The following is a 24788-nucleotide window of genomic DNA, read 5'->3' as shown; positions in this document are numbered from 1 at the left end:
CTTTTCCCCACCTCCATTGTGCCTCCCTACTCCTGAGCAATAAAACGGGGGGTCCTGATAAATTCCTGGCCCTAGGTGGAATGTGAAAGAGCTCAGCAAACACAAGCAGAGAGACACTGGCGGGTTACTTTGCCAATATCTCTTAAAGCAACCCATTAGACAGCTTTTTTTTGAACTGGGAGCTTTACCGCCTGCTCACTGCATCTGAAGCAGTAATTTCATCTCCACTTGCAAATACAGATATTCAAAATTGGCTTGCACTGACTGTGATACCATTACGACAAATAGCAACAGTGATGAGGATAACGATGTTGCAGTGCTTACAATTTTATAAGGCAAGTCAGTATTATTGTTCCCATACTGTGGCTGGGAGGATGAAGGCGAAGGGTGTGGCTTACCAAAGGCCCCTTAGTGAGTTCAAGGTAGATTCAAAAATGAATGTGAGCCATGGCCTTCCTGAGTCATAGCTCCGTCTCTTAGCCACACAGATGCACCATGCCTGAGGTGCTGAACGGTTTGGAGAGACTACCTGATAGAAACAACTGCAAGCATCTGTTGGGCTGTTCTGTCAGCTTTCACCTAACTCAAACCAAGGACATAAAAACTACAAAACTGCTTTCTGGCTCCTACCTTTTTCAGGCTTCTCAGAAGGTTGTGAAGACGTCACCTCACTGCAGCTCTCCTCCTTCAAATCTGCACTGGGAACCTGGTCTTGAGGTTCAGATTTTGTGTCCAGTTCTGCTGTGGCCGTGGCCTGACTGTCTGCCATAGAAACACTCACATCTGAGGAAGGCATCTGCACATTTTCTCCTGCTTTCTCCTCACTGGCAGTGGATGCAGAGCTTTCTTCAACTTCCGTATCAGCTTCTCTAACAACAGCACCCTCTCCACGACTATCCGGCTCTAGTTCAGCATAAATGTCAGACAGCTCAGTTACTCTTCCTCAGATCTTGAGGAACTAACAACAGTTTGAGTTGCATTATCAGTAAGGACTAATAATCATTGCCAAACATAAGAAGTTTAAGAGCTTCATCTTTTTAATTCATGCAGAACTGTGGTCTTCAAAATGAAGACTTCCCTTCTTTTCATTTTGACAAACATTTCTCAAAATTCTGCATCCAGACAACCAAACCCATTCAGAGAATCGTACAAGAAAATCATGCAAAGTACGTTTCCAGACAAAAGCCTTGTGGGCCCGCAGGCTGGAGGTCCCCCATGCCAGCACTAACATGCCTAAAGCCTTTGTCACACTATGAGTGTACAAGGCAACTTCAGGGACTATAAATGGGACACAGAGACTAAGGCATGCAGGGCCCAAGCTGCAAGGAATTTCATGGGTCCTGCCTGGAACTCCAAATTTGCCTAGTGTGGACCTCTTGGTAATATGTTTCTAATAGGCCATCGCTCTCAGGAGAGCCTATGTTCAGTGGCACCTAGAGACTCTTAAAGGAGTTTGCATGAGCTCAGATTAGTGGAAAGAGAAACAATAGAGTTCCTTTCTTGCAACACGCCTAACTGAGAGGTACATCACGCAGGAACTCATCTTTGCATGAGTCTCCAGTGTGGCAAGTGTGTCAGACTCTGAGCTAGAGGAGGGTTCAAATCCCCATGAAGCTCTTTAGGGGAGCTTGGGCCAGTCAAGTCTCTCAGCCTGAAGCCTGAAGCTACCTCACAGGATCAAAATGGGGAGAGAAGCAACTTGCCTGCCCTCTTGAGCTCCTGGAAGGAAAAGCAGGAGAGACATGCAAGACTCAAGTAAATAAATCTCACCAGGTGGTTGCTGGTCCTCCCTCATACTGCTCTCGCTATCTGGCATTTCTGCCTGGTTCAATATTGGTTCTGCAAGTAGAAGGTTGCATATATAATTCTGACACTTTTGCTCAGGTGGCTTTCACCTCTTCCATGGGGTTGAGCCATGTTAAGACATAACTCCGTTCCTACCTGCCACTGGCTGCTCACACCCTGTGTCAGCTTCAGGCGTCCGGCTTGTTTCTTCATCCTTTTCTGTGTCTATTAAGGCAGCCGGCTTGTCAACTGTGGCAGCCACAGAAATGCAGGTCTCCTCTTGAGGCTCCTCTGCCTGAGCCTCAGTTCCTTCAAGTTGTTCCTTCGAGGCCTGCTCTCTCTTCTTGGCCAGAGATTCACCTGGAGTTCCAGCTTCTTCTGGCTTGGCCACATCCTCTTCTGGTACAGCTACTGCCATGACAACCTCTTCCCCCGATATACTGTCAGCAACTGACTCTTTCACTTCTGCGGGGGGAGGAGAGTCACTTTTCCTCTCTTCCTCATCCTCGCTTCCAACCTCGTCTACAGTAACAAAGTTAAGATCTTCTTTCAAGCGATTGAAGTCCGCCAGGAAGTCTTCGTCATCTTCCACCACTTCATCCAAAGTCACCAGATGCTGATCATCGATGTCTTCGTGGATCTCGTCCACGGTAACTAGAGTGCTGGGATCTTCTGGGATCTGAGAAGAAAGGAAATCTCCAGGATCCTCTCCAGGATCCTCAACAACCTGCTTCTCACCCTCCCTGGATTTTATGGCCTCGCCAACCTTGAAATGTGACAGCTCACTTAGCGGCATCTCTTCCACTTCTCCAATTTCATCCACGGTGACTAAGGGCTCTGCTTTAAGGTCTGACTCATTATCCCCTAAAGCGAACGCATCCTTAGGGTCTTCTTGCTCTGATATCTCATCTAAAGTAACAAGTGACTGTGGATCTTTGATCACTTCATCAATCAACTCCTCCTCGTCGTTCACTTCATCCACCGTGACCAAAGTCTGGGAATCTGGCACGGCTTCCAAGTTCAGAAGCTCAGCCTGCAACATTCCACCTTCATCTTCTCCAATCTCATCCAGAGTAACAAAGGAAAGCTCATTCTCATCAACGTGCGCAGAGCTCTTGCCCTTCCTTTTCTTGGAACTCGGCTCAGAAGGAAGGCTTTTCTTGGTGTGATCCTTCCTTTTGCCCCGTACGGGGTTTCTCCTGGGCTGAGTGGGAGAGTCCACCTCCTCTAGAACTTCATCCATGGTAACAAACTCATCCAAGTTAAATGGAGAAAGCTCTTCTTCCTACAAAAGAAAAACAAAGCTCAGCTTTAGCGAGCAAGAGAAATCAGCAGAGGTATGGTGACAATGATGCCCAGTAAGGGCAGTTCAAAACCAAAGAGGTGAACATAGAAACAGAAATTTACCGTGGCCATACAAACACAGGATTTGTGTCTTTAACTACTGTTTATAGAAGCTGCTATCTGGAGGGGCTTTGCCCTAAAATGGGGGTGTAAGTAAAGGCTTTTGAGCTTAGCATGACTAAAGAACATAGACCAGGTATTTTGCGGTTTATATATTGCAATTTTATGTTGTGAACCGCCCTGAGATCTATGGATGAAGGGGTGCATACAAATTTTATAAACAACTAATCCAAACCAAACCAAACCAAACACTAGATCAAGGCAAAGGCCCCTCCAGTCCAGATTCCTGTTCCCACAGCAGCCAACCAGGCACCATGGGGAAGCTCACAAGCAAGACATGTGTGCAACAACTACACCCTCCCTGCAACTGGTATTGAGAGGCCTCCTGCCTGACAGGAGAGGTGGAACATAGCTGCCGTGAGCAACCGTAGATGAGCGTCTTTTCCTCTGTGAATGTGTCTCGTCTGCTTGGATGGTCCTCCAAGCTGGTGACTGCCATTACATCTTGTGGAAGGGAATTCTATAATTTAAATGCAGCAACTTTTTACCCTTTACCCACCAAAGTTCCTAGGAACCCAAACTTTGAAGAAGAAATGTGGTAACCTTTTTAAAAAAAAAGGAAAAGAAAAAACTGGGATATTATTGTTACTGCTATGAAGCAATTGCTGTGTTTGTAGAAAAAACTCAGAACCTCCCCCACCTCACACTTTCCCTCTCTCATCTCTCGAATCACACCAACAGCATAGGCTGGTTTTCGCCCCCTGCTCCAGCGCAGGAAACACAACCCATGTAATCCAAATCCAAAATTTAAGTGGAACTGTGTTCAGTTCCATCAGTTGTTCAAACAAAAGGTCAGAATAGGTCAGAAAAATGACCCTCACCTTGTTTCCTAATAATAATAATAATAATAATAATACAGTGCCCATCTTTCTTAAGGTAATCTAGAGTCTTAAGTTCTGAGCCATAGCAGCTTTCTCCGGTTGTGGTATTATATGACCATGAGAATTATAATGATTTTTTAGTCGACAGGAAAGTGGTAAGAAAAAATACCCCTTCAAAAACTCACTGCAGAGACCTTATTTCAGGTGCTTCTTGAAATGATTGTAATTCTAATGCTGTCACTCGCTTTGTTTCTTTCCTTACCTCTTTTGGTTTTGTGCAGCTTTTAGAACTTCTAGTAGTTCTCCCAGCAGATACCTGAAGAAAATTTAGAAAGGGGAACAAGAATCAAAACAACAGAATTGCAAGCTCACCAATACACGACTTCCCCCTTTAAAATTGGATGAAATGCATTAAACGCTAAGAAAGTTAAGACCGTGCCAATCATTTTTAAGATCCGGGTATTGAGCGCACCAACCACCTGGTGAGTAAGTGGTCCCTTCTCAGCATCCAGTATGTGCAAAACCGCCAGGATTCGACACAGAAAGCCTCACCTCACGACAGAGGAGACAGCGACAGCAAGGGAAAGAATGAACAATACTTGCCGCCCATTCAGAACTGCACCGTGAAGAGCTGGTGCTCTACTCTCAGGTTTACCCAGAAGAAGTTCCAGTCCACCGAGTGCTTCTGAGTGAACCGCTTTCGAGCTGTGTGTGCCATGAATCTAGAGACGGCAGGATACCCGCCTGCCATGTTTGCCCCGCTTAATGCAACCGCTTAGAGGAAGGGGAAGGGAACAGGCTATCACTGCACTGGTTCAGGATCTGGAAGAAGCGTCAACGTTAGTTACCAGCCAGTCACAAGGAGCCAGCACTTTAGCCCTTCTCACCTTATTGCTGCCGCTGTCTCGCTTCACACTGGATGATCTACTCTCCCGCTCCGGGGTCTGCTTTGAGCTACCCTTAGTTTCCACTGGGGAGTCCTTGTCTGGCAGCGATGAACTCTTCCCAATGCCTAACTTAAAAACAAAAGAACGTACGTTGGGCTTAGACTTGCCGCCATCTGTCACATTTGACCTGCTGCTCGGAGGCCTTTGCTGACTCGCTTCTTTTGACACCACTTTCTTTTCAGTGACGGTGCGGCTCCTGGTTGCCGGCTTCGCAGGAGTCTTCTGCTCCTCTTTTCTCAGAGTCGAAGCTTTTGTCTTGGATACATTTGGGGCAGACACTGGAGCCTTTAGCATACTTTCACTAACAGAAGTAGTCTCCGCACTGGATGTTGATTCTGATGCAAGACTGACGGATTCAGCCGCTTGTCCCGGTCCTTTACTGATGGATTCAGCCGCTTGTCCCGGTCCTTTACTGGGCTGTGCCTTGGGTAGAATTTGTTCAGGACTCTTGTCGTCTGTATTCTTTTCAGGTTTCTCCTCCTTGGTTGGTCCATCATTTGATACCAGCCTTTCAGGTTGCTTCTCTAAAGTTGTCTCCGTCTTGACTACATGCAATTCAGGTTTCTCCTCTGTGACTTCCACAGCTTCCAGCACCGCTGCCTCAGATTCCACCACTATATTAGCTTCAGCTGCGGAACAGGGGATTTCAGATTCCTTGTCTGTCACCCCCCCAATCACCTGATGTGTAGGTGTTTCTGATATATTGAGTAATGCTTCAGTACTATCTGCCTCTTGGGTTATTGGCTTGCTATTTGACTGTGCGTTGCCACTTGACACTTCCTCCACGGCAACTTCTGCAGAGTCCACTGGAAATGTCTCAGAGGTGGCAGCAACTGTGTCTTCTCCTTCCACAGTCGTGACAGAGTCTACTCCTATGCTCTCCGCTTCAGTCGTGCTGGATAATTCTTCCGGTGATTTACCAAAAGGAGTGGCTACTTCTTCACTTTTGTTTTCTCCAGCAGCTGCAGGTGCATTTTCCAGAAATTCATCATTAGAGGTGTCTGTAATTTTTTCTTCCTTCTCCAAATTGGATGGCAAAGTAAGAAGAACTCCTTCGGATTTTACTTCAGATGATCCTAAATCAACTGGCATAGTAGGTGTGGTTGTTGCTCCAATTCCAGAATCCTCTTCTGATCCTTCTGTCTTTGATGGTTCTGATGCCACTTCACATACCACTTTCTCAACGGGTCTTGAGTCTTCTTCAGTCTTCTCTTCTGGAATCCTAGGCTTCTGATCAAAACTTGGTTCTTCCTTGGCCTCAGGAGGCTTTGGTGAAGGAACAGCAGCTGGGTGCACCACTCCTGATCCTTCGGGAAATGTGTTCAAGTCAGGGCTAAATATATTTAAAAAGACAGAAGAAATCAAGCTATGTTGAGAACTCCACAGTAATCAATAACCCCTCGACGCCAACGGTTGGGATTTCCTGATGCAACAGAGCTTAGCATTAGGAAATCTGGCCTAACAACCAAACTGGTTTTCACAATGAGCCAAATTCTAGCTCTCTCTTAGGTTGCTTCAGCATGGCAGGCATCTTAGCATTTCTCTAATGGTACTAGTCAGTATGCATGTGTGCTCTGTGTACCTTGGAGGTGACAGGTCAGGTTTAAGTATAGGTAGGGAGAAAGACAGACAGAACACAGGGACGCATAGCTCTGGCTGTGCATATAAACCAATTTAAAGTTAGAATAGGAAACCCTCCTGATCTTTGATCCACCTTCCTGCAGTTCCGCTCCAGAAATATGGGTGCTAAATGGGGTGTTACCTAGAGAACTGAAATGAGAGAGACAAGAGTGGAAATGTCCACACATACACACTCGCTGAGCCTTTAGTCCATTTTCAGCTTTCTGATAGATTCCAAAATAACCAAATTCAAGGCGACAATGTACAGTATTCCAGAAAACTTCCACTTACAAGTACATAATTATTAGGAATGTAAAAACGGTCCTGCTGCAATCAGATCAAGGCTCTATTTGGTCCATTGAGCTTCCAGCAACAGCCAAACTGGTGCCTCCTGAAAGCCCATTCTAGTGTATCTCTAGAATAATCTCCACCTGGAGGTGAATGATTTCAAAGCTGGGGTAATGGCAATTCTGCTTTGATGACCTAGGAAAGGATGCTAAGATATCACATATTACAACTGAAAGATGATCACACACCAAACTGGGTGCTCTACATGTTATGTGAAGTGAGTCAGGCGCCCTCAGAAAGAGGGCAAAATAAAAGCTCCATAACAACCTCCCCCCACACAAAGCACAACTGGCAGGGTTTAGTGTGCTGTATTCTGCAGAACCAAATGAAAAGGGGAGGCGTGTAAACTGTGCAGGCAATTGATGGGAGAAGAACTGCCACTATCACAATCGATTAAAGGGGGGGGAAGTGTCTTGCCCAAGCAGGAGCAATTCCAAAAGGAAACATCAAACCTCAAAAAATAGGACTACAAAGCAGTAAAATATATGCAAAAATAATGTTCTCATTGATAATTTTAATATTTCTTGCAAACCACTTTGAGGTTTTACACCAATCAATCAGTATATAAATTTTGCTAAGTAACAGAAATAAAAATTTGAGATCACTAAATTTGAGAAGATCTCAGGAACCTACCTGGACCCTGAGATCATCTTCTGAGGCCCTTCTTCTTATGCCTCCTCCTCGAGAGGTCCGGAGGGTGGCAACAAGAGAACAGGGCCATTTCTGCGGTGGCTTCCCATTTGTGGAATGTTCTCCCCAGGGAGGTTTGGCTGGCACCTTCATTATACACCTTTAGGTGCCAGGCGAAAACGTTCCTCTTCAACCATGCCTTGGGCTGACTGATTGTGTTGTGGAAGGCTGGATTATTGGGTTGTCTTTGTTGTATTATTATTATTATTATTATTATTATTATTATTATTATTATTTAGTATTTTCTCCTTTTTCATATTTCAATTTTATGCTGCTAATCATCTGAGATTCTACGGGTATAAAGTGGTAAACACATTTAATAAATAATAATAATAAATAATAATAAATGGTCAAGCACAAAAGGCATGGATTTTGTGACTTGCAAAGGGGATGCTGATGCGTATTTGAGTAAATGAAACAAGGAGAGTAAGGAGTGCAAGGCACACTATAATGAAGCACAGCAAACAGGATCCAGAACCGAACCAAGCAAAAACAGTATGGTTCCTCCAACTTTTGGTAAAAATAGATGGGACCTTCCAGCTGGGATTGGTGATGTGACGCAGCTCAACTTCATGGCATTAGTGAATTTACAGAACTCCAGGAGGAAACAAAAAAGTTCCTGAGTAATACACATCTGTATGGTTTGGACAGACAGCTGCATGAATTCAGAGGTAAACTGCAAAGAACATGTTTCTAAATTGTGAAGATATCCAACTGAGATTGGCTTAACACGTATATCCCCTTCTCTTTGGGCTTTCAACAACACATCTTGCACATGTGACTCTTTTCAGGTGAATCTACACAGGACAATTCCCAGATAGGTTGGTCATGCTACTCAACCAAAAGGGAGCCTTTCTTGAAGAAGAGAAGCTACTCACACAATGATTCAGTCCTTAAAAATTTGTTTTTAGGTGCAGAAAGTGAACTTTAGCAATTCATTTGGGAGATTAAGAGTTCCAGGACCTTCTGTCAGACAAGAAAAGCAGAGGAGAAAAAAAAAGGAGAATTCACAGCCAAGAATAAAATCCTGCCAAAGAGATGGAGCTTTCAGGAATGATAGAGTTGTGACATCAAGATTCTATCAACAGGGTGCAATAATTTAAACAAGTCAAGGAACCACCAGACACACAACCCCACTTGCTGTTGCAGTCTTGCACCCTTGAGGAAGCTAATGGAAAGGACAACCCATAAAAAGCATGCCACACGTGAGTGAGGCAAAAGAGCCACACACAGCTGTTCTTCATCCGAAGCTCAGCTCATCTTCAGCCACCTCCACCTGGTTCTGGGGAAAAACTGTTTGCCGAAAACATGCCATCATGGGAGGAGGTATCAAAGTACATTCAGAACAAGCAGGTCCATCAACTCATCCAGAAGATGAAGTGATAGCCATTGTGAAGAAGTGACACACAGTTTATTAATCAAGATATCATCTATTACGTCCGATCAACCATAAAAACATATGGTGTCCATTTGTTCCCCAACAGAGTAAGGTCAGGGGAGCAAGTAAAAAGAAAAATCTGCCTTCTTTCTGTACTCCACAATTTAAAATTTTTTCTTCTTGCCATATTCCATCATGAGCGCAGCCGATTCAGTGAAGAACAAGTTTTATGCCTACTAGCCATGCTGCTGGTTTCCTTGGAACAGAGAACAGGGTGTGTGGTTTGTTTGTTTTGGGGGGTTTTTTGCGCAAAAAGCCAGCAGATGAAGCTGACTCAGGTGTGACCCATGCAAAGTCACTGTTACATGGGCTTCCTCAACAGCGGTTATGTTAAAATGCTTCCTTCAGATGCAGTATCTCAGGACCCAACGTTTACACTCAAGTAAGGAGACAATGAGTTACCAAATGAGCCTGGGGTTCTGCATGCACCAAGTGTATGTATACCGGATTAGAAATGTGTGTTATACTTCCATTGCAGGTGCATATCATCAACAACTAAGCAGGCTGCACGTGTGTAGATGAGAGCTTTGGGGAAAAACACAGTATTATTAGACGTGAAATCGGGTACATATCAGCATTATGATGTAACAAACACCCCGGGTGTTAATTTTCAAATGTACTTGCTAGCCAGAGTACAATTATTTTAACTACATCTGTAGGCTATAAAGTTGTGCATGCATCTCCCTTTTAAGAAGAATCTAGGAAGATAATTTGAGGTGCAGAAGTCATTTTGAAAACAAAAATGTTCTTTCTTCCACCTACAGAAAAAAACCATTGTTACTTTAACCTATTCTCTTTGATGCAAATTAATTATAAATACACTCATTAAAATTCTGTGTATCTCATCCATAATTTTATATTGTGTGAACACTTGACAGGATGCACTATGCATTTAGCACATGGTTCTTGGGATACTTTAAACCGCTAATGGTCTTTTCTATTACACTTAAATAGCGTGACATGATAGACCAGCTTCAGGGTCACCTGTAGACTCCTTGAAAAAATGAATTGCACAGCAAAATATCTTTATATACTTGGAAAGAGCTTGAAAGCACTGATTCAAAAACACCGGCTTGTCACACAGAATTGCACGCACTGCTGCAGCTGGTTAATTCCAATGTCATTTTTCTGTAGTCATCTGAATTGCAAATACTGTGTATGGTTCAGTCCACACCCCACTAAAGTCAATGGTAAAGTTCCATGGATATGAACTGTACGCACACATTCCAGGCACGCTTGCTGACTTCAGCAGCTACGACTGCACGACAAGTCCAAAACTTGACAGAGGGGTGAGAGGGATACACAGAGAACAAGTTGTTTCACATAAGAAGTGACAACCCTAAATAAATCAGAATACTGGGCTTACTACGGAAAGGTGAGGTGGATAATCAGTCTACTTTATTCAATCACAAATCTTAAAAGCCACACATGCATGCATGCATGCATGCATGCATGCATACATACACTCTCTCTCTCTCTCTCTCTCTCTCTCTCTCACACACACACACACACACACACACAGAGTTCATTTAAATATTTAAAAAACAAACCTTTCGTTGCCTGGTTCTTGTTTCTTCTCCTCCTTTCTTGTGACTTCAGCCTGTTGAAAAACAATGTCCAGTTCTGAGCTCTTGAAGCAATTAACAAGAAACCGTGCGAAATACTTCGGCCCACAGATACACAATAGAATTTTAAGAGCAATGAAAAAGAGGCTCTACAATTGGCTCTTTTCTGCAGTTGTCCAAAACTAAATACTTTTGCATAAAACAACAAAAAAAGAAATGAGAGTGAAAAAATGGGAAACAGGGCAACTCGTATGTCATGACTCTGCTCTTTTAATCGCACGATTTCTACTTCCCAGGAATCAACCTTAACTATAAGCTTTGCCCATTACACCTGACTCCATGCTAATGCCCAATTTTAAGCCCTGTCAAGGAATAAGACTGGACCGTATACCTAGTTGGCAACTTGATGAGTCTACAAAAGCAACAGGGAAAGAGGGAGTGTTGGAGTGTAACTGAGCATCAGCTGATTGTCAGTTCTTGCAAAGTGCAGGGCTTTGCAGGAGACACCCATTCTTGGTGCCTTCCTTCGCAAGGCAGTGCTTACAAAGAGTCAGGAGCTGCCAATCAGCTGGCTGGCAGCGCCAGCAAACTCCAAATCTGTCCCATCCTCGTCTTTACTTGCTCCACACACCATGTCATAAATGACATTATTATGGGTAGGGCAGGTGGGTCTGGCTTGGCCAACTGCCTGGTCCACCACATTGGGCTGCCTCAAGCTTCCCCACAACTGTTACATAGTTTAGCCATTGGGTGGCACTAGACTTAGTTGTGGGTGGGCAGAGTCAGAGCTTTCCTGCACCTGCTGTGTCCTTGCTAGAGACAAGCGAGCTCTTGTCCAGTTTCCCAACCACTGCGTAGCTTTCAAACCTTCCGTGCCAGTGGGCAAGAACAGCAGCATTAACAGCAAACATCCACATCCAGGCTGAGTCTTCAGAACCCACCACGGATGCACACAAGCTGGAAAACTGAGACGCGTTTAAAGAAAGGAAGATCACTTACCGGCGACGGTTCAATCTGTGGTGAGCGTGAGAATGTCAACCGTGATTCTCCAATGTTGTGTGGATACCTTTTCAGGAAGCGGCACATGGATGCAGCTGACTCAGCACTATCCAACTGGAGAATGGCCTTAGAAGTTAAGATATGCATAAAGTTAACATTAAAGTATACCCTTTGTGCAGTCAGTACAGTGATACGCATGTAAATATTACTTATTAGCCATATGGAGTTTTTTCTCCTGCAAAACATTATTTCTAGGAGTTTGTTGCTGTCCTTTAAGGCAGCTGGGGAGGGGGTGGGCGAGAACCTTCCTGTGCCACTGGGTTCCTGTGCCACAATAGTAAACTGTGTCATGGTGCTCTGGGGAGAGTGCATCAAGTAACAGGTCTGCTTACAAAAAGAAGTTTCCAAAACAAGAACAGCCACCTTGTTCTTATTTGCTATCACCATGTAGTGATCTACACGTCCAAATCGAAGTCCAACACAAAGTATTTCGAGTTCTGAATATCCCTTATCTGGCAGGTTGCCCAAATGCACAAACTGTGAATGGATATTTTCTGTGTTCACCTAGTTAAAGAAAACGCAGGCATCAATTTTATCTATTTTACAGTACCCCATTTCCTGCCCACCCTTCACCATAAAGTTCCATGTTAAGCAGTGACTACAGAGCAGATGTTTTCCATTTGGAGTTTGACTTTTTCTTTCACTAGGTCTGCTAGGCCAGTGAGCCTGGCTGTTTCCTGCCTTCTCTGGCAGCATGAGGTTTGGATTCATTTCCTTAAGCCATCTATTCTGTGGAGACCACAGAACAGTTTTTCAGCTACTCACACCTGCACCTCACTTGGGCCATTCTGAGGTTTGCCACCAGCATGATCGGGATCAAAATGATTATAGGGAAAAGCACTACATAACAATTTGTAACGCTTCTGCTACTTACCTTTGGGTTGACATCTTTAATCATAGAAACAAATATAGCTTCCTAAAGAAAAAGGGATCAAAAATATTTATTTAAGAAAACTAAAGGTGTCTGCGGATTTACAGATTATACATAAATCACAGCCATTTTCACTGGGTCTCGTTTTGATTTGTGTTCAGCACAGTAACCCTCTTAAAGCATTCAGCCTTGGCTCCACTTTGCAAACACATTCTCCATCCCCTTTCACCACCCCAATCCCATGCTGAAGATATACCTATCCCCCAGGAATACCACTCCATGCCCCTGACAAAGGGGGCTCTGGCTCATGAACACACACTCGTTTTTCATAGCTGTTTTCCAGCACTGCTTTAATTGGTCTTCCAACTCCAGGGAGAATTGCCCAAGATGTTAATTCATGATTATTTACTGGATTAAACAGGCAGACGGATACTTTGCACATCATGGTAAGCCATGGTTTAGCACTATGTGGGTGAGCTGAAACAAGCCTAACAAATTCTCAGGCTTACATGCTCCCTCCCTCTTCCATAGAGCAGTAAGAAGGATTTTGCTAGCATATACTTTCATTTTCACAGAATCCCATCTTGGCATTGGGCACAAACCAGAGAATGTGGTTCAGACCAAAAACTGGCCAGATTCTAAACAAATCTCCACACTTTGAGTTATGAAGCTGGGATGCTCAATCAACCAGGGATTGAGTTAAATCAAGACTCTCTGGTTCATGTGTAATGCTGAGCCAGGATCCTATGAAACAGAACGGAAACCCTAGCAAAGTCCTTCTCCCAGCTGGGTAGCAGTGGGAGCAGAAGAGCATGTGGACCCAGATACTTGGCTCAGCTCCTGCACACAGCACTGAGCCATGCAAACCAGCCCAGACACACCAAGCACAGAACCTCAGATCATCCTAATTGGCACCGCTGCCTCTGCAGTCTAGGTATCAAGCAAGTTGTTTATAGAAAGAAAGGCCAGAGGGCAGGGTTTGAAACAGGTCCTACAACACATTTGCTTATAAAAAGGGGGAAACACAACTAAATCAAATGTGAGGAAGCAGAGGACAGCAGCTCCTAGCAGGCCATTTGCCGATGATCAAAGATGTGGCTGCATTAATTGGTTGTAGCACAGGCAACTCAGAATTTACGCAGGGGTTACGTTCCTAGGCACCGTGCGTTTAAGTGAAATTGCATAGCATAGAATCTTAAGAGTTGGAAGGGACCCAAGGGTCATCTAGTCCAACCCCCTGCAATGCAGGAATCTCAGCTAAAGCATCCAGGACAGATGACCATATTTGAAACACCATTGAAAAAGCCGGCAAATACCCTGTTCCATCCCCACTTTGCCCCCTGCCCCCAAACGGTTGATGCAACAAAGAGCCTTGTGGCACCTTAAAGACAAATAAAATAGATAGCATTATAAACGTGTTCGTCTTTAGAATACCACAAGACCACATTGCATTCTCCCCCACCATTTTTCTTAATGTTTTAGTTACCAACCTCATCTTTTATATCTTTGAATTCAGGTGCCAAAGTAATGCTCAGTTGGTTCGTCTCCACATACATTGGAAAGCAGGTATAAAATTGCACCATGGAGTCTGCAGTTTTGCAACTCATTTCTAGGTATGCCTTTTGAAAAAGAAGGAAGAAATCTGTATCAGCCACCTGAAACCAGATAATCGCCTCCTCCAAAGTTACAATATGCAGAAATTTTATGTGGTTTTCCATGAACGTTCATGGAAATACTGCTTTATGGAGCATTTCTGCTCTTTATTTGCATGTCCAGTGAAAAATGGCTTCTCAATACCTTTTTATGTGAAGATACAATTAACACATCTTTCAGTTTTCCAAAGGGCTTGGTTAAATTAGAAATCTCATCTGGAGTTAATCCTGAAGCAGGCAGGTTAGAAATCAAAACCACACACATCTCTTCTGCTTCCTAGAAAAGCAAAACAAAAACGGGAAAATTAGAATTATTATCGACGAATTTTCATATAACATTAGCCTGCTGTTTCTTATTTTTCCCCAAACCCAGCCCAAATTTCTGCTGCCTATTCTAATCAATCCGTATTCTTTTATTTCTCCGTTTCATCACTCTAACCCTGCTAACATCTTAATTTGTTTACAATAGTTTTCAAATGTTCTACAAATCTTTTCCAATCTTCTTTAAAACCTCTATATTCCTGATCTCTTATTCTACTAGTTAATTTAGCCATTTCTGCATATTCCATCAATTTCATCCGCCATTCCTCCTTTGCTGCTATTAAACCCTCCTTCCATTTTTGAGCATATACCATTCAGGCTGCTATAGTTCCGTACATGAACAGTTTTTTTTCCTGATTGCTTGGTATATCAAAAATTACTCCTAAAAGAAAAGCTTCTGGTCTTTTTACAAAGGACCTTTTAAACATTTTTTTCAGTTCTTTATAAATCATCTCCCAAAAGTCCTTAGCCATTTTGCATGTCTACCACATAGGATAAAAAGGTACCTTCCTTCTCTTTACATTTCCAAAAGATATCTGATTCTGACTTATACATCTTTGCTAACCTACTTAGGGGGTCAGATACCACCTATATAACATTTTCATGAAATTCTCTTTAAGTGTGCTGCATGCTGTAAATTGTAAATCTTTCTTCCATAGTTTCTCCCTTGTTTGCAAAGCATTTCGAGGACAAAATTGCTTGCATCCACCAGGATCTTGGCTCACCTTGGTGACCGATTCACTTGCTTCAATGTTCTTTGCAGCTTCTGTCACATCTGTATTTAAAAAATAATTTTGTTAAAAGGACGAAAAAGTAATGTGGCTGTCACTGATGAAGAGTTCATTTGGGGAGTTGAAAGCCCAAACTCCAGAACAAGGAAACCCCAATTTTAAACTGAACCAATCCTTTTGTTCCAGACTATTGTCTTATATGGAACAGGTAAAAATTTGCCTCAATGAAAGCAACACTTTTAAGGCTGCAATCCTATAGTCCAGTGGTTCTCAACCTGTGGGTTCCCAGATGTTGTTGGACTACAACTCGAATATCTTCTTCCTCTCTTCACAACTGACGTTTTTTATAGTCTTTATTTACAGTTAGCACATCGTTATCATCCATCAGAGTCACTCAGTTCAGATCTCTGCTGAGGCCTGCATTTGCCCCTCCAGCAACTCATAATCCCTTGCTAGCTAGGGGTGATGGGAGTTGTAGTTCAACAACATCTGGGGACCCACAGGTTGAGAAAGGCTGCTATAGTCCCTTTTCTGGGAATAAACCCAATGAACTTGTTCTGCCTGGACACTGAGGTCCAGCACCAAGGGCCTTCTGGCGGTTCCCTCACTGCAAGAAGCCAAGTTACAGGGAACCAGGCAGAGGGCCTTCTCGGTGGTGGCACCTGCCCTGTGGAACACCCTCCCACCAGATGTCAAAGAGAAAAATAACTACCAAACTTTTAGAAGCCATCTAAAGGCAGCCCTGTTTAGGGAAGCTTTTAATGTTTAATAGGTTATTGTATTTTAGTGTTTTGTTGGAAGCCGCCCAGAGTGGCTGGGGAAACCCAGCCAGATGGGTGGGGTATAAATAATATATTATTATTATTATTATTATTATTATTATTATTATTATTATTATGGCTGACTTCTGAGTAGGATGGCAGAAGTGAGTCTCCAAAGATACCTGGCACTTCTGCAGGTGGGCTCGTTTCTTTGGCTTTGGATTTTAGAGCTTCCTCGGGTTCTGACGTCTTCTCACTCTCTACAGCTTTTGTGGCTTCCTCAGGCTTCCTGGAACCACTGTGAGGCTTCTTCTGTTTCACAGCAGCCTTTGTCCCTCCAGTCTCGTTTGCCTTGGACTTCACAGCTGTCTTGGGTTCTGCTGTCTCCTTGCTTCCTGCAGCTTTTGGGGCCCCCTCAGGCTTCTTGGGGTCTGTAGGCTTCTTTTGCTTCACACCTGTTTTTGCTCCTGCGCTCTTTTTGACATCTCCAGCCTTTTTTGGTTTTCCAGCCACTTTTGTCTCTCCAGCCTTTCGAGAGTCTCCAGACTTTTTGTCATCATTTGCTGTGATCAGACAAAACATTCATCTGGTTAGAAGGGGCTTGCTGTTTAAGTTATTAACCTTAAAAAAGACAGTGACTACAGTGGCCCCAAGACAATGTTCAGACAACTTAAGAAGGTTCAGAAATGAACAAAACAGGAACTCACTTCTGCTAACAGAATTATAGAATAAAGGAAACATTAAAATAAGTAAATATTTGAAAAGAACCCAGGACTTCCAACCAGAAGTATATTAAAAAGATAACTCTCCTCTGTATCATTAACAAAAATGCAGCCCAAGAGATTAGTAAGGTTTTCAGTTTGACATATTTTGGTGGGAAAGTATTTATTGAAAATGAATAGGCTTCAGTGATCCAAAAATGTAATTGTTCAAGGCCTCATTTTGCTGAACTTGCCACCCCTGAAATACATTACCCCCTTCTCCACGCAGCTACCACATTCTTCAACACATTTCCATCTGACAGGGATCCACATATATCAGTAAGCCTGAATGATGGGAAGACTAGGCAAGATTCTTCTTCAATTTTTTCACTCACATTCAGGACACAATGCACCAAACTACAGGAGACGGAGTATAAAGGAAGGAAAAGCAACCAGAACTCACAGGCAGTGGCAGAGGACACAGCTGCCGAGGACGCTTTTACAGCAGTTTGATCTTTCCTGAAAAAAAGGAACAAAATTGTGGGTTAATTGCTGGATACGATCCCATTAAAATAAATCACAAATTGGAAAGCAAAACAATTAGAAAGCTGATTTAAAGAATGTGATAGGCCAGACTAAGTAGCGTCATACTTACGTTGCACTTGCATGTGACTTCTTGACATTATGTGAGCTTGAAGGAGCTTTCTTAACGTTCTGGGAGGTTGTGGGAGGCTTCTTGACATCCTGTGAACCTGAGGCTTTCTTGACGTTCTGGGAGGTTGAGGGAGCTTTCTTGACATTTTGTGAGCTTAGAGAAGCTTTCTTGACATTCTGGGCGCCTTGAGAAGCTTTCTTGACATTCTGTGTGCCTGAGGGAGCTTTCTTGACATTCTGTGTACCTGAGGAAGCTTTCTTGACATTCTGCGTGCTTGAGGAAGCTTTCTTGACATTCTTTGGGCTTGGGGGAGCTTTCTTGGCATTCTGAGAGTCTGGGGGAGGCTTAACAACCTGTGTACCTGGGGGAGTTTTCTTGATACTCTGTGATGGCTTCTTTTCATTTCCTTTGATCTGAAAAAGATAACACTCTATGTTCTCTTTTATGAATATACCCATGCACAATCTGTGCAAAAAACCCTTAAGCTACAGAAATACCTTTCCCCAATGACTGAGCAGAAAGTCACATTGCTGTTCTAACAGCTGTATGCATAAACAGCAAACCAGATGCAGAGATAAATGGACCACTGTTATAACTGCTGGGGGGGGGGGGTAGGGAGAAGGAGAGAGATCAAACCTTCCCTCCACATGTGGTGTAGTCCCAATGAAAACTGGCTTCCTTGTGCCCAGTATTAGATGAGAACAACAACTATTCCTCCTCCTCCTCACAATGCAATTACTAACAACACACTCAGGGGTCTACTTTGATTCTCTGGCATTCATTACTCAACTTAACAGCCTTTTCAATACCTATCTACCCTTTTCGGTTCCTCCATGCACATTTTCTGTTTCAGTAGAGTCACAAATGGAAGTCACAGATATTGGGATGCAGTCCTCTGGCTACAGTTCTTCCACACAGACTCAGCAGGTTGACACACAATTTCTGAACCTTTTCCAGCTCTACAATTTCCCCTTTCGATGTGAGGCACTACCCTGGTACCCATCAGTGCAACTGCTCCACCACTGAACTAGCAGATTCTGAATTACTTGAAGCTTCTGGATCACCTTCAAGTGCAGTCTGACATACCGTGCTTTAGAATTAATTCACTCAGGAGGTTCCCAGAGCATGTTGTAGGAAAAGTATACCTGTCCAGGAATGGCTGTAGCTGGTGAACCAAAAGGTGTTCAGAGCCACTGAGGTTGCCTGGGTCTCTAGAAACTGGATCAATGAGTACCCCAAGAATATGTATCTCATTTTTCAATGGGACTGTCATCCTGTCCATAGCTGACTACCCTACTAACTGCTAGACTTGAGGAAACACCAACCCCCAGGGTTCCCCCCGTCCTCAGTTTTGTTACTGGCCAGCCCATTACTGCGTTCAGGGCCTGCTCCAGAATACACCCAGCTCTCCCAGTAGCTTCATATAGGCATTAAAGAGCATGGGAGAGAAAATGGAACAGTTCTGGTCACCTCACTTGAAAAAGAGTACTGTAGAGTTGGAAAAGGTTCAGAAAAGGGAACTCAAATGATCAAGGAGATGGAGCGACTGCTCTAGGACAAAACGTTGCAGCATTTGGTATTTTTACATTTAGAAAATAGGTAAGAAGTGACATGGCAACAATTTATAACATTAAGCATAGAATCATAGAATTGAAGAGTTGGAAGGGACCCCGAGGGTCTTCTAGTCCAACCCCCTGCAATGCAGGAATCTCATGGCATGGAGAAAGGTTTCCCCTCACCCTCTCTCCCAACACTACTAGATAAAAGAGGATCCTTCTTCATGCCACACACACTGTGGAACTCACTGCTACAAGGGGCAGTGATTGCCACCAACTGGATTGGCTTTAAAAGACGATTAGATAAATTCACAAAGGACAGGGCCTTGATGGCTCCATGATCTGCCTTCATGGCAGGAGGCAGTAACTCAGGATTGCAAGAGACAGCAAACTAATAAAAAAGGCTTGCTTGAAGCAAGAGGAAGGACAAAAAAGTAGTGGGAAAGTAGGCGGAGAAATGCTATTGCGTGAAAGACACCTACTTTGCCTCTGTCTGCACCCAAAAGTAAAGCAGTGCCCAACCTTGTCAGATGCTGTGGAAATAAGGCACCTTAAATTACACAAACTTACCAGGCTGGGATCCACTTTGGACTTTTCTGCAACACTTATTTTCACACGCCTGCCATTAACCAAGACTGGAGAGGTTTCACCATATTTGACAGCTGCTGTTACTGCCTCCTTATAATTCATTTCAAGAAAGGCCTAACAAAAAGGGAAAGTCTCATCATTTACATCTTGCTCTAACCTTTTACATTGTGGTTTTCAGATTTGAGTGAAGGAGCATCAGGAAAATTGAGAATGGGAGCCAAGTGGCCAAAGTTCACAGAAAACTTTTAAAGTGGTTTTGCAAAACAGCTGTAGCTAAACAGTCTAAAGTTTCTAAAGTGAGGTTTAAAATAGGTTTTTCTATTACTGCTATCAGAAATTTTAGACTGTTTAGCTGCAGCTCACCTCCAAGGGATGTCTTCAAAATTCTAGCCTTACTCCAGCAATCAGTCAATAATCTATCAATAAGTACATTGCTTATAAAGAATGCACAGTGTGCCATGCTTACTACTAGCAGTTGTGCAGCGCTGCTGTGAACCACACCAGAGGCTATACATAGGACCTCTAGAGTCAGCATACTGGGTGCTAGGATTACCCCCAGCTAATGTGACTTACAGCTAATGTGACTTAAGATGGGGTATTTTGCAGAAACTCTATGTTAGGCATTTAAGGTACTTACCTCATTTCTAGCACGAAGCACCAAGATATCACTAACTTTTCCAAAGGGCTGAATAATTTTTTTAATATCGTTATCTGTATAGCCATCATCTGGTAAATCAAATATTCGAAGAATCGTACCACAACTCAAGGCTCTGTCTGTCAAAAACTGAAAATGAAACAGTATTTCAAGCATATTTCAAACCAGTTACTGATTTGTGTGCTTGCTCTCTCGCTCTCATGTATGCAGGCAGGGAGACAGAGAGAGACACATCAAAATAGGTAAAATATAGTGCACTTAAAGGAGCATTGCAGGAAATGGAAAATAGATTAAAAAACCTGCACTGAAAAAGTACTTGAAAAAGGACTGAAATGACTTCACAAACTATCTAAATACAAGTCATTTCTCAATATTTCACCCTGATTTAGTACGGGGTCTGAAGGATGGGATGTGGCTGCAAACACAAGGGCAGGCATGATCGTTAATGACTGGATCAGAGGCAGGAAGCTTTCTCCCATGTAAGCAAAAAGCTCCCGTTTGGTCCCACAGAGAAAACACCTAGGGACCAGAGAGCCAAGGACACCAGAACTCTGACCCTGCATAAATCCAGATCCAGACCTCACATTAAGCCTAAACCCCTTCACAGAAGACTTACTGACCTGACTGCAGGGAATGGGTTGAGAAACATTTGTTTCCTCAGCTACGACTCCGTCTTTGTTTGGAACATCAATATCCGATGAGCCATGAGGAGGCAAATCTTTCTTGGAAGACTTTGGAGGAGCCGTAGGATGACTTGGGGTCTTCTTCACACTTCCAGGAGTCTTCTCTGGCTCAAGTGGTATCCTCTTTAAAGCCGACCCTCGGGTGAGCGCTTGGAGCGATTTCTGTTTGTTGTACTCTTCAACAAAACTTGGACCCAAACATCTCACCGCTTCTTCCAAGTCCTTACCTGAATGGAGGGGGGGAGATACTGAATGCACCGTTTTGCCAGTGTACGTGGAAAAAGCATGCTACTTGTTGATCCTGGACAAAGGCGGCAAGGGCACACACAGCAGCAGCAGCAGCAGCAGCAGCGAATGAAATAAGGAGCTGGGCACTATTTATACCAGGGGTTGTCAACCTGGTCCCTACCACCCACTAGTGGGTGTTTCAGGATTCTAGGTGGGTGGTAGGGGGTTCTATGGCACAAGCTGAATCCTCCTTCCGTCGAGCACTGGTGGGCGGTAAGGAAATTTTACCATCAAGAAAGGTGCATCAGTGGGCGGTAGGTATAAAAAGGTTGACCTCCCCGATTCATAACTTTCCTACAGCTTTGTATATAGACCTGCCCCCCATACAGTTCTAAAGCACAAATTTAATAGTAACAACAAAAGCACCCCATAAAATCCATTATAAGTAACGACTATGCATTTTTCAACTCACAAATTACAATCCAATGGGGAACCCCGATATTTTAAAAATCTTGTCCTTTTATGTAAATGGTTTGGGCAACCCAGCTAAGTGACGTAGGGTTGAAACTCCAAAATCTCATGGCACCATGGGCACCATCTTCTTGGACTAAAATACAGGACTATGATCTAAGTCTCATGAACAGCAAGGTTGGTACGTTGTGGTGTTGTACATGCAACATAAAATTTGAAAATTTAAAGCCCTGTTTCTCCCACCAAAAGGAATACAGTGGTACCTTGGCTTACGAACTTAATCCGTTCCGGAAGTCTGTTCTTAAACTAAGGCGTGCTTTCCCATAGCAGCGGGGGACTCAATTTACAAATGGAACACACTCAACAGAAAGCGGAATATGTTCTGCTTCCAAGACAAAGTTCACAAACCAAAACACCTACTTCCGGGTTTGCAGCATTCTTAATCCAAGTTGCTCTTAAACCAAGGTACCACTGTAGTAATTTAGTTACCCCTGAGTTCGAGTGAATAAATGGAAGGCATAACCAATGACACAATACAGTGGTACCTCTGGTTACATACGCTTCAGGTTACAGACTCTGCTAACCCAGAAATAGTACCTCGGGTTAAGAACTTTGCTTCAGGATGAGAACAGAAATCGTGTTCCGGCGGCGTGGAAGCAGCAGGAAGCCCCATTAGCTAAAGTGGTGCTTCAGGTTAAGAACAGTTTCAAGTTAAGAACGAACCCCCAGAACAAATTAAGTACTTAACCCGAGGTACCAATGTATTCTCCTTCCCTTAACACCAGACCAGACATGATGGGGCCACCCTCTATGTATCTGTGTCGTCTGTCTGCTTTTCTCTCACACACCTGTCCAGGAACAATCGGAAGCACATTTCAAAAATTGTTCTTTTGCAGCTGCTTCTTTATCTGCCTCCCACCTAACATCATATCTGGGTGTGCCTTGATGGAAATGGCTTTGCAGATCAGATCAGGACCACTGCAAGGCTTAAGAAGGCCCACAGGCTGGAGCCTCCATTTTACCTGGAGATCTGGTGGATCTTCTTGATCCTCTTTCTCTTTCTCTTTCTCTTTCTCTGCTGTAAGATCTTCGATAGCGTGAATAAAAGAAATGAGGGCGTCGTGGAGACCTTGACCTATACCGGGGACGAGGCAGATATCTTGGGCTTCGACTTCTGGGTCTACGGCGCCCAGGGCTCCTAGACCGCGAGCGAGAGCGGCGCCAGGCATGGCCAGAGCTTGAGCGTCTTGAGCGTTTGGGACTAGAACTGCAAGAGCGTCGCCTCGGTGTATGGTTTTCCTTTCGGTCACTTTCATGTCTGTAAAAACAGAAAAGGTTGTTCTTCCTCAACATTCTGTATTTAATATGAAATAAGTAATCCGATCAACCTGGACAGTTTTAAAAATGTTTTAATTTGTAAAAAATACTTTATTCCTTATAAGAAATAAAACTACAGGGCAGTATTAAATAGGCTAAGTGTGCATTCAGATGTTATTTGGCTTCGTGGATTCCACGACCAGGAGTGAGCCTCAGAACAAGATTCCTACGTCCCCCAAGTAGTACAGAGTGAAAATAAAGGTGGATTTGAAAAACAGGGCTGCATCAAGACAACTGGAATGCCAAAGAAATTTCAACAATCTACCCTGATTTATTACACCTATACAGTGGTACCTTGGTTCTCAAACTTAATCCGTTCTGGGAGTCCATTCGGCTCCCGAAACCATTAGAAAACCAAGGCGCAGCTGCCGATTGGCTGCAGGAGCTTCTGGCACTCAAGAGGAAGCTGCGTCAGACGTTTGGCTTCGGAAAAATATTCACAAACCGGAACACTTACTTCCAGGTTTGCAGTGTTCAGGAGCCGATTTGTTTGTCAACCAAGCCATTCAAGAACCAAGGTACCCACTATAAAGGAGAAAGGGGGACATCCTGCAAGCAAGGGGAAGCTGGAGTGAAAGAAGCCAAGCAATGAAGCTTTCACACAAAGTGCTGTATCCAACTCAGAGTAAATTCACCAAAATTAATAAACCTATGTTAGTCACATCCATTAATTTCAACCGATTTACACTGAGTAAACTGCATGGGATACAACCCAGTTTGATGTTATGACAGACACTGACTTGCACTGTGGTACCATTTCAGTCATGGTGAGAGAACTCTCGCAAAGCATCAGCACCTACAGAACGTTTTGGTATCTGCACTGGTAACACTCCTTGGGCTCAGGAGAAACTCATGCAAGCCTTCAAGTGCCAAACAGGTAGGCAATGCCATACTTAAACAAATATGATGCTCTAGAACCATGATAAGCTCTGTAACTATGATAACTCTCATATATAGTTTTATATAGTTGGTTGTTCCTCCACCCTCAGAAGCTCAGGGTGGTGATGGTCCGGGAGAGGGCATTCTCTGGGGCAGCCCCTACACTGTGGAACTCCATCCCCACAGAGAAGCATCTGGTATCTTCATTACACAGCTGGCAATGAACACTGAAGATGCATGTCTTTACCTTACCTTTTGACATTTGACATATGTATTTTCAGGACCCATCTTATTCCAGTGATTGTGAGAGTTGTTTTAAACTGTTCTTAATATTGTGTTTTAGTTGTTGCAACCTGCCCTGGGACATCAGTGTGAAAGGTGGGTGGTGAAGAAGCAGAAGCAGCACCTGCAAAATCTCTCTGGGACAACATGCAAAGCGACATCCACAACCCCAAGATTTAAACAACGTTCTCCCAACCACAGAGAACTCAATCCATTATAATATCTTTAGGAAAAGGGAGATGAAATATTACTGCACCTTATCAGTACTATGGGAAGTAGTCGTATTTGAAAAATTACCTTTTTGATGAAGAGTGGGCTTCTGGATTCCAGTCAGGAAATCTGTTTCAAGAATAAAACTATCAATGCAAGAAGTTTTTTTGAATTATTTTCATTGTTATCTATTGCTAAGAAGCACCTCCTTCCCTTCCCTGTGCTGCAGAGAGTGAGATTTGCATGTATGCCAGGTACTGGCAGAGGTGTGTCAATTTCCCAAGTTAGCCTCTGTGTTAAAAAATATTCTAAGAGGTTGTCCTAATCTGCTTGGGAGCTTTTAAGGTGAACATGTAACACAGCAATTGAATTAAGTGAAAGACCACATTACAGAATTAAAAAATAGTCACATTATTAGTCAGGTCCAACC

The 24788-nt window shown here is 43.5% G+C and overlaps 1 protein-coding gene and 1 long non-coding RNA gene across 4 annotated transcripts in view; one reads left to right on the top strand and one right to left on the bottom strand.

Annotated features, from left to right (window-relative positions):
* The window catches only part of LOC310853040, a 484331-nt gene that overhangs the window by 281856 nt on the left and 177687 nt on the right, over nucleotides 1–24788 (top strand). The window lies entirely within an intron of this gene.
* Nucleotides 1–24788, bottom strand: part of ZNF638 (zinc finger protein 638) — a 68358-nt gene that overhangs the window by 4566 nt on the left and 39004 nt on the right. Inside the window, exons 4-23 of one of the 3 annotated variants that reach the window (XM_083757034.1) lie at nucleotides 24446–24487; nucleotides 22633–22928; nucleotides 20849–21138; nucleotides 20211–20357; nucleotides 19556–19687; nucleotides 17430–17842; nucleotides 17238–17293; nucleotides 16256–16636; nucleotides 15307–15356; nucleotides 14406–14537; nucleotides 14099–14227; nucleotides 12612–12653; nucleotides 12101–12241; nucleotides 11678–11803; nucleotides 10664–10713; nucleotides 4958–6350; nucleotides 4333–4386; nucleotides 1942–3070; nucleotides 1771–1839; nucleotides 631–903 (exon numbers count right to left, since the gene is read on the bottom strand). In XM_083757034.1, coding sequence (XP_083613160.1) covers nucleotides 631–903; nucleotides 1771–1839; nucleotides 1942–3070; nucleotides 4333–4386; nucleotides 4958–6350; nucleotides 10664–10713; nucleotides 11678–11803; nucleotides 12101–12241; nucleotides 12612–12653; nucleotides 14099–14227; nucleotides 14406–14537; nucleotides 15307–15356; nucleotides 16256–16636; nucleotides 17238–17293; nucleotides 17430–17842; nucleotides 19556–19687; nucleotides 20211–20357; nucleotides 20849–21138; nucleotides 22633–22928; nucleotides 24446–24487 — 5345 coding nt within the window. The remainder of the gene's footprint in view (nucleotides 1–630; nucleotides 904–1770; nucleotides 1840–1941; nucleotides 3071–4332; nucleotides 4387–4957; nucleotides 6351–10663; nucleotides 10714–11677; nucleotides 11804–12100; nucleotides 12242–12611; nucleotides 12654–14098; nucleotides 14228–14405; nucleotides 14538–15306; nucleotides 15357–16255; nucleotides 16637–17237; nucleotides 17294–17429; nucleotides 17843–19555; nucleotides 19688–20210; nucleotides 20358–20848; nucleotides 21139–22632; nucleotides 22929–24445; nucleotides 24488–24788) is intronic. The other 2 variants (XM_083757035.1, XM_083757036.1) reach the window with 2 other exon arrangements.

The sequence above is a fragment of the Podarcis gaigeae genome (assembly GCF_964106915.1).
Source record: "Podarcis gaigeae genome assembly, chromosome: 9".
Lineage (NCBI taxonomy): Eukaryota > Metazoa > Chordata > Lepidosauria > Squamata > Lacertidae > Podarcis > Podarcis gaigeae.
The sequence above is the reverse complement of the archived record's forward strand: the minus strand, read 5'-3'. Positions and strand labels throughout refer to the sequence as shown.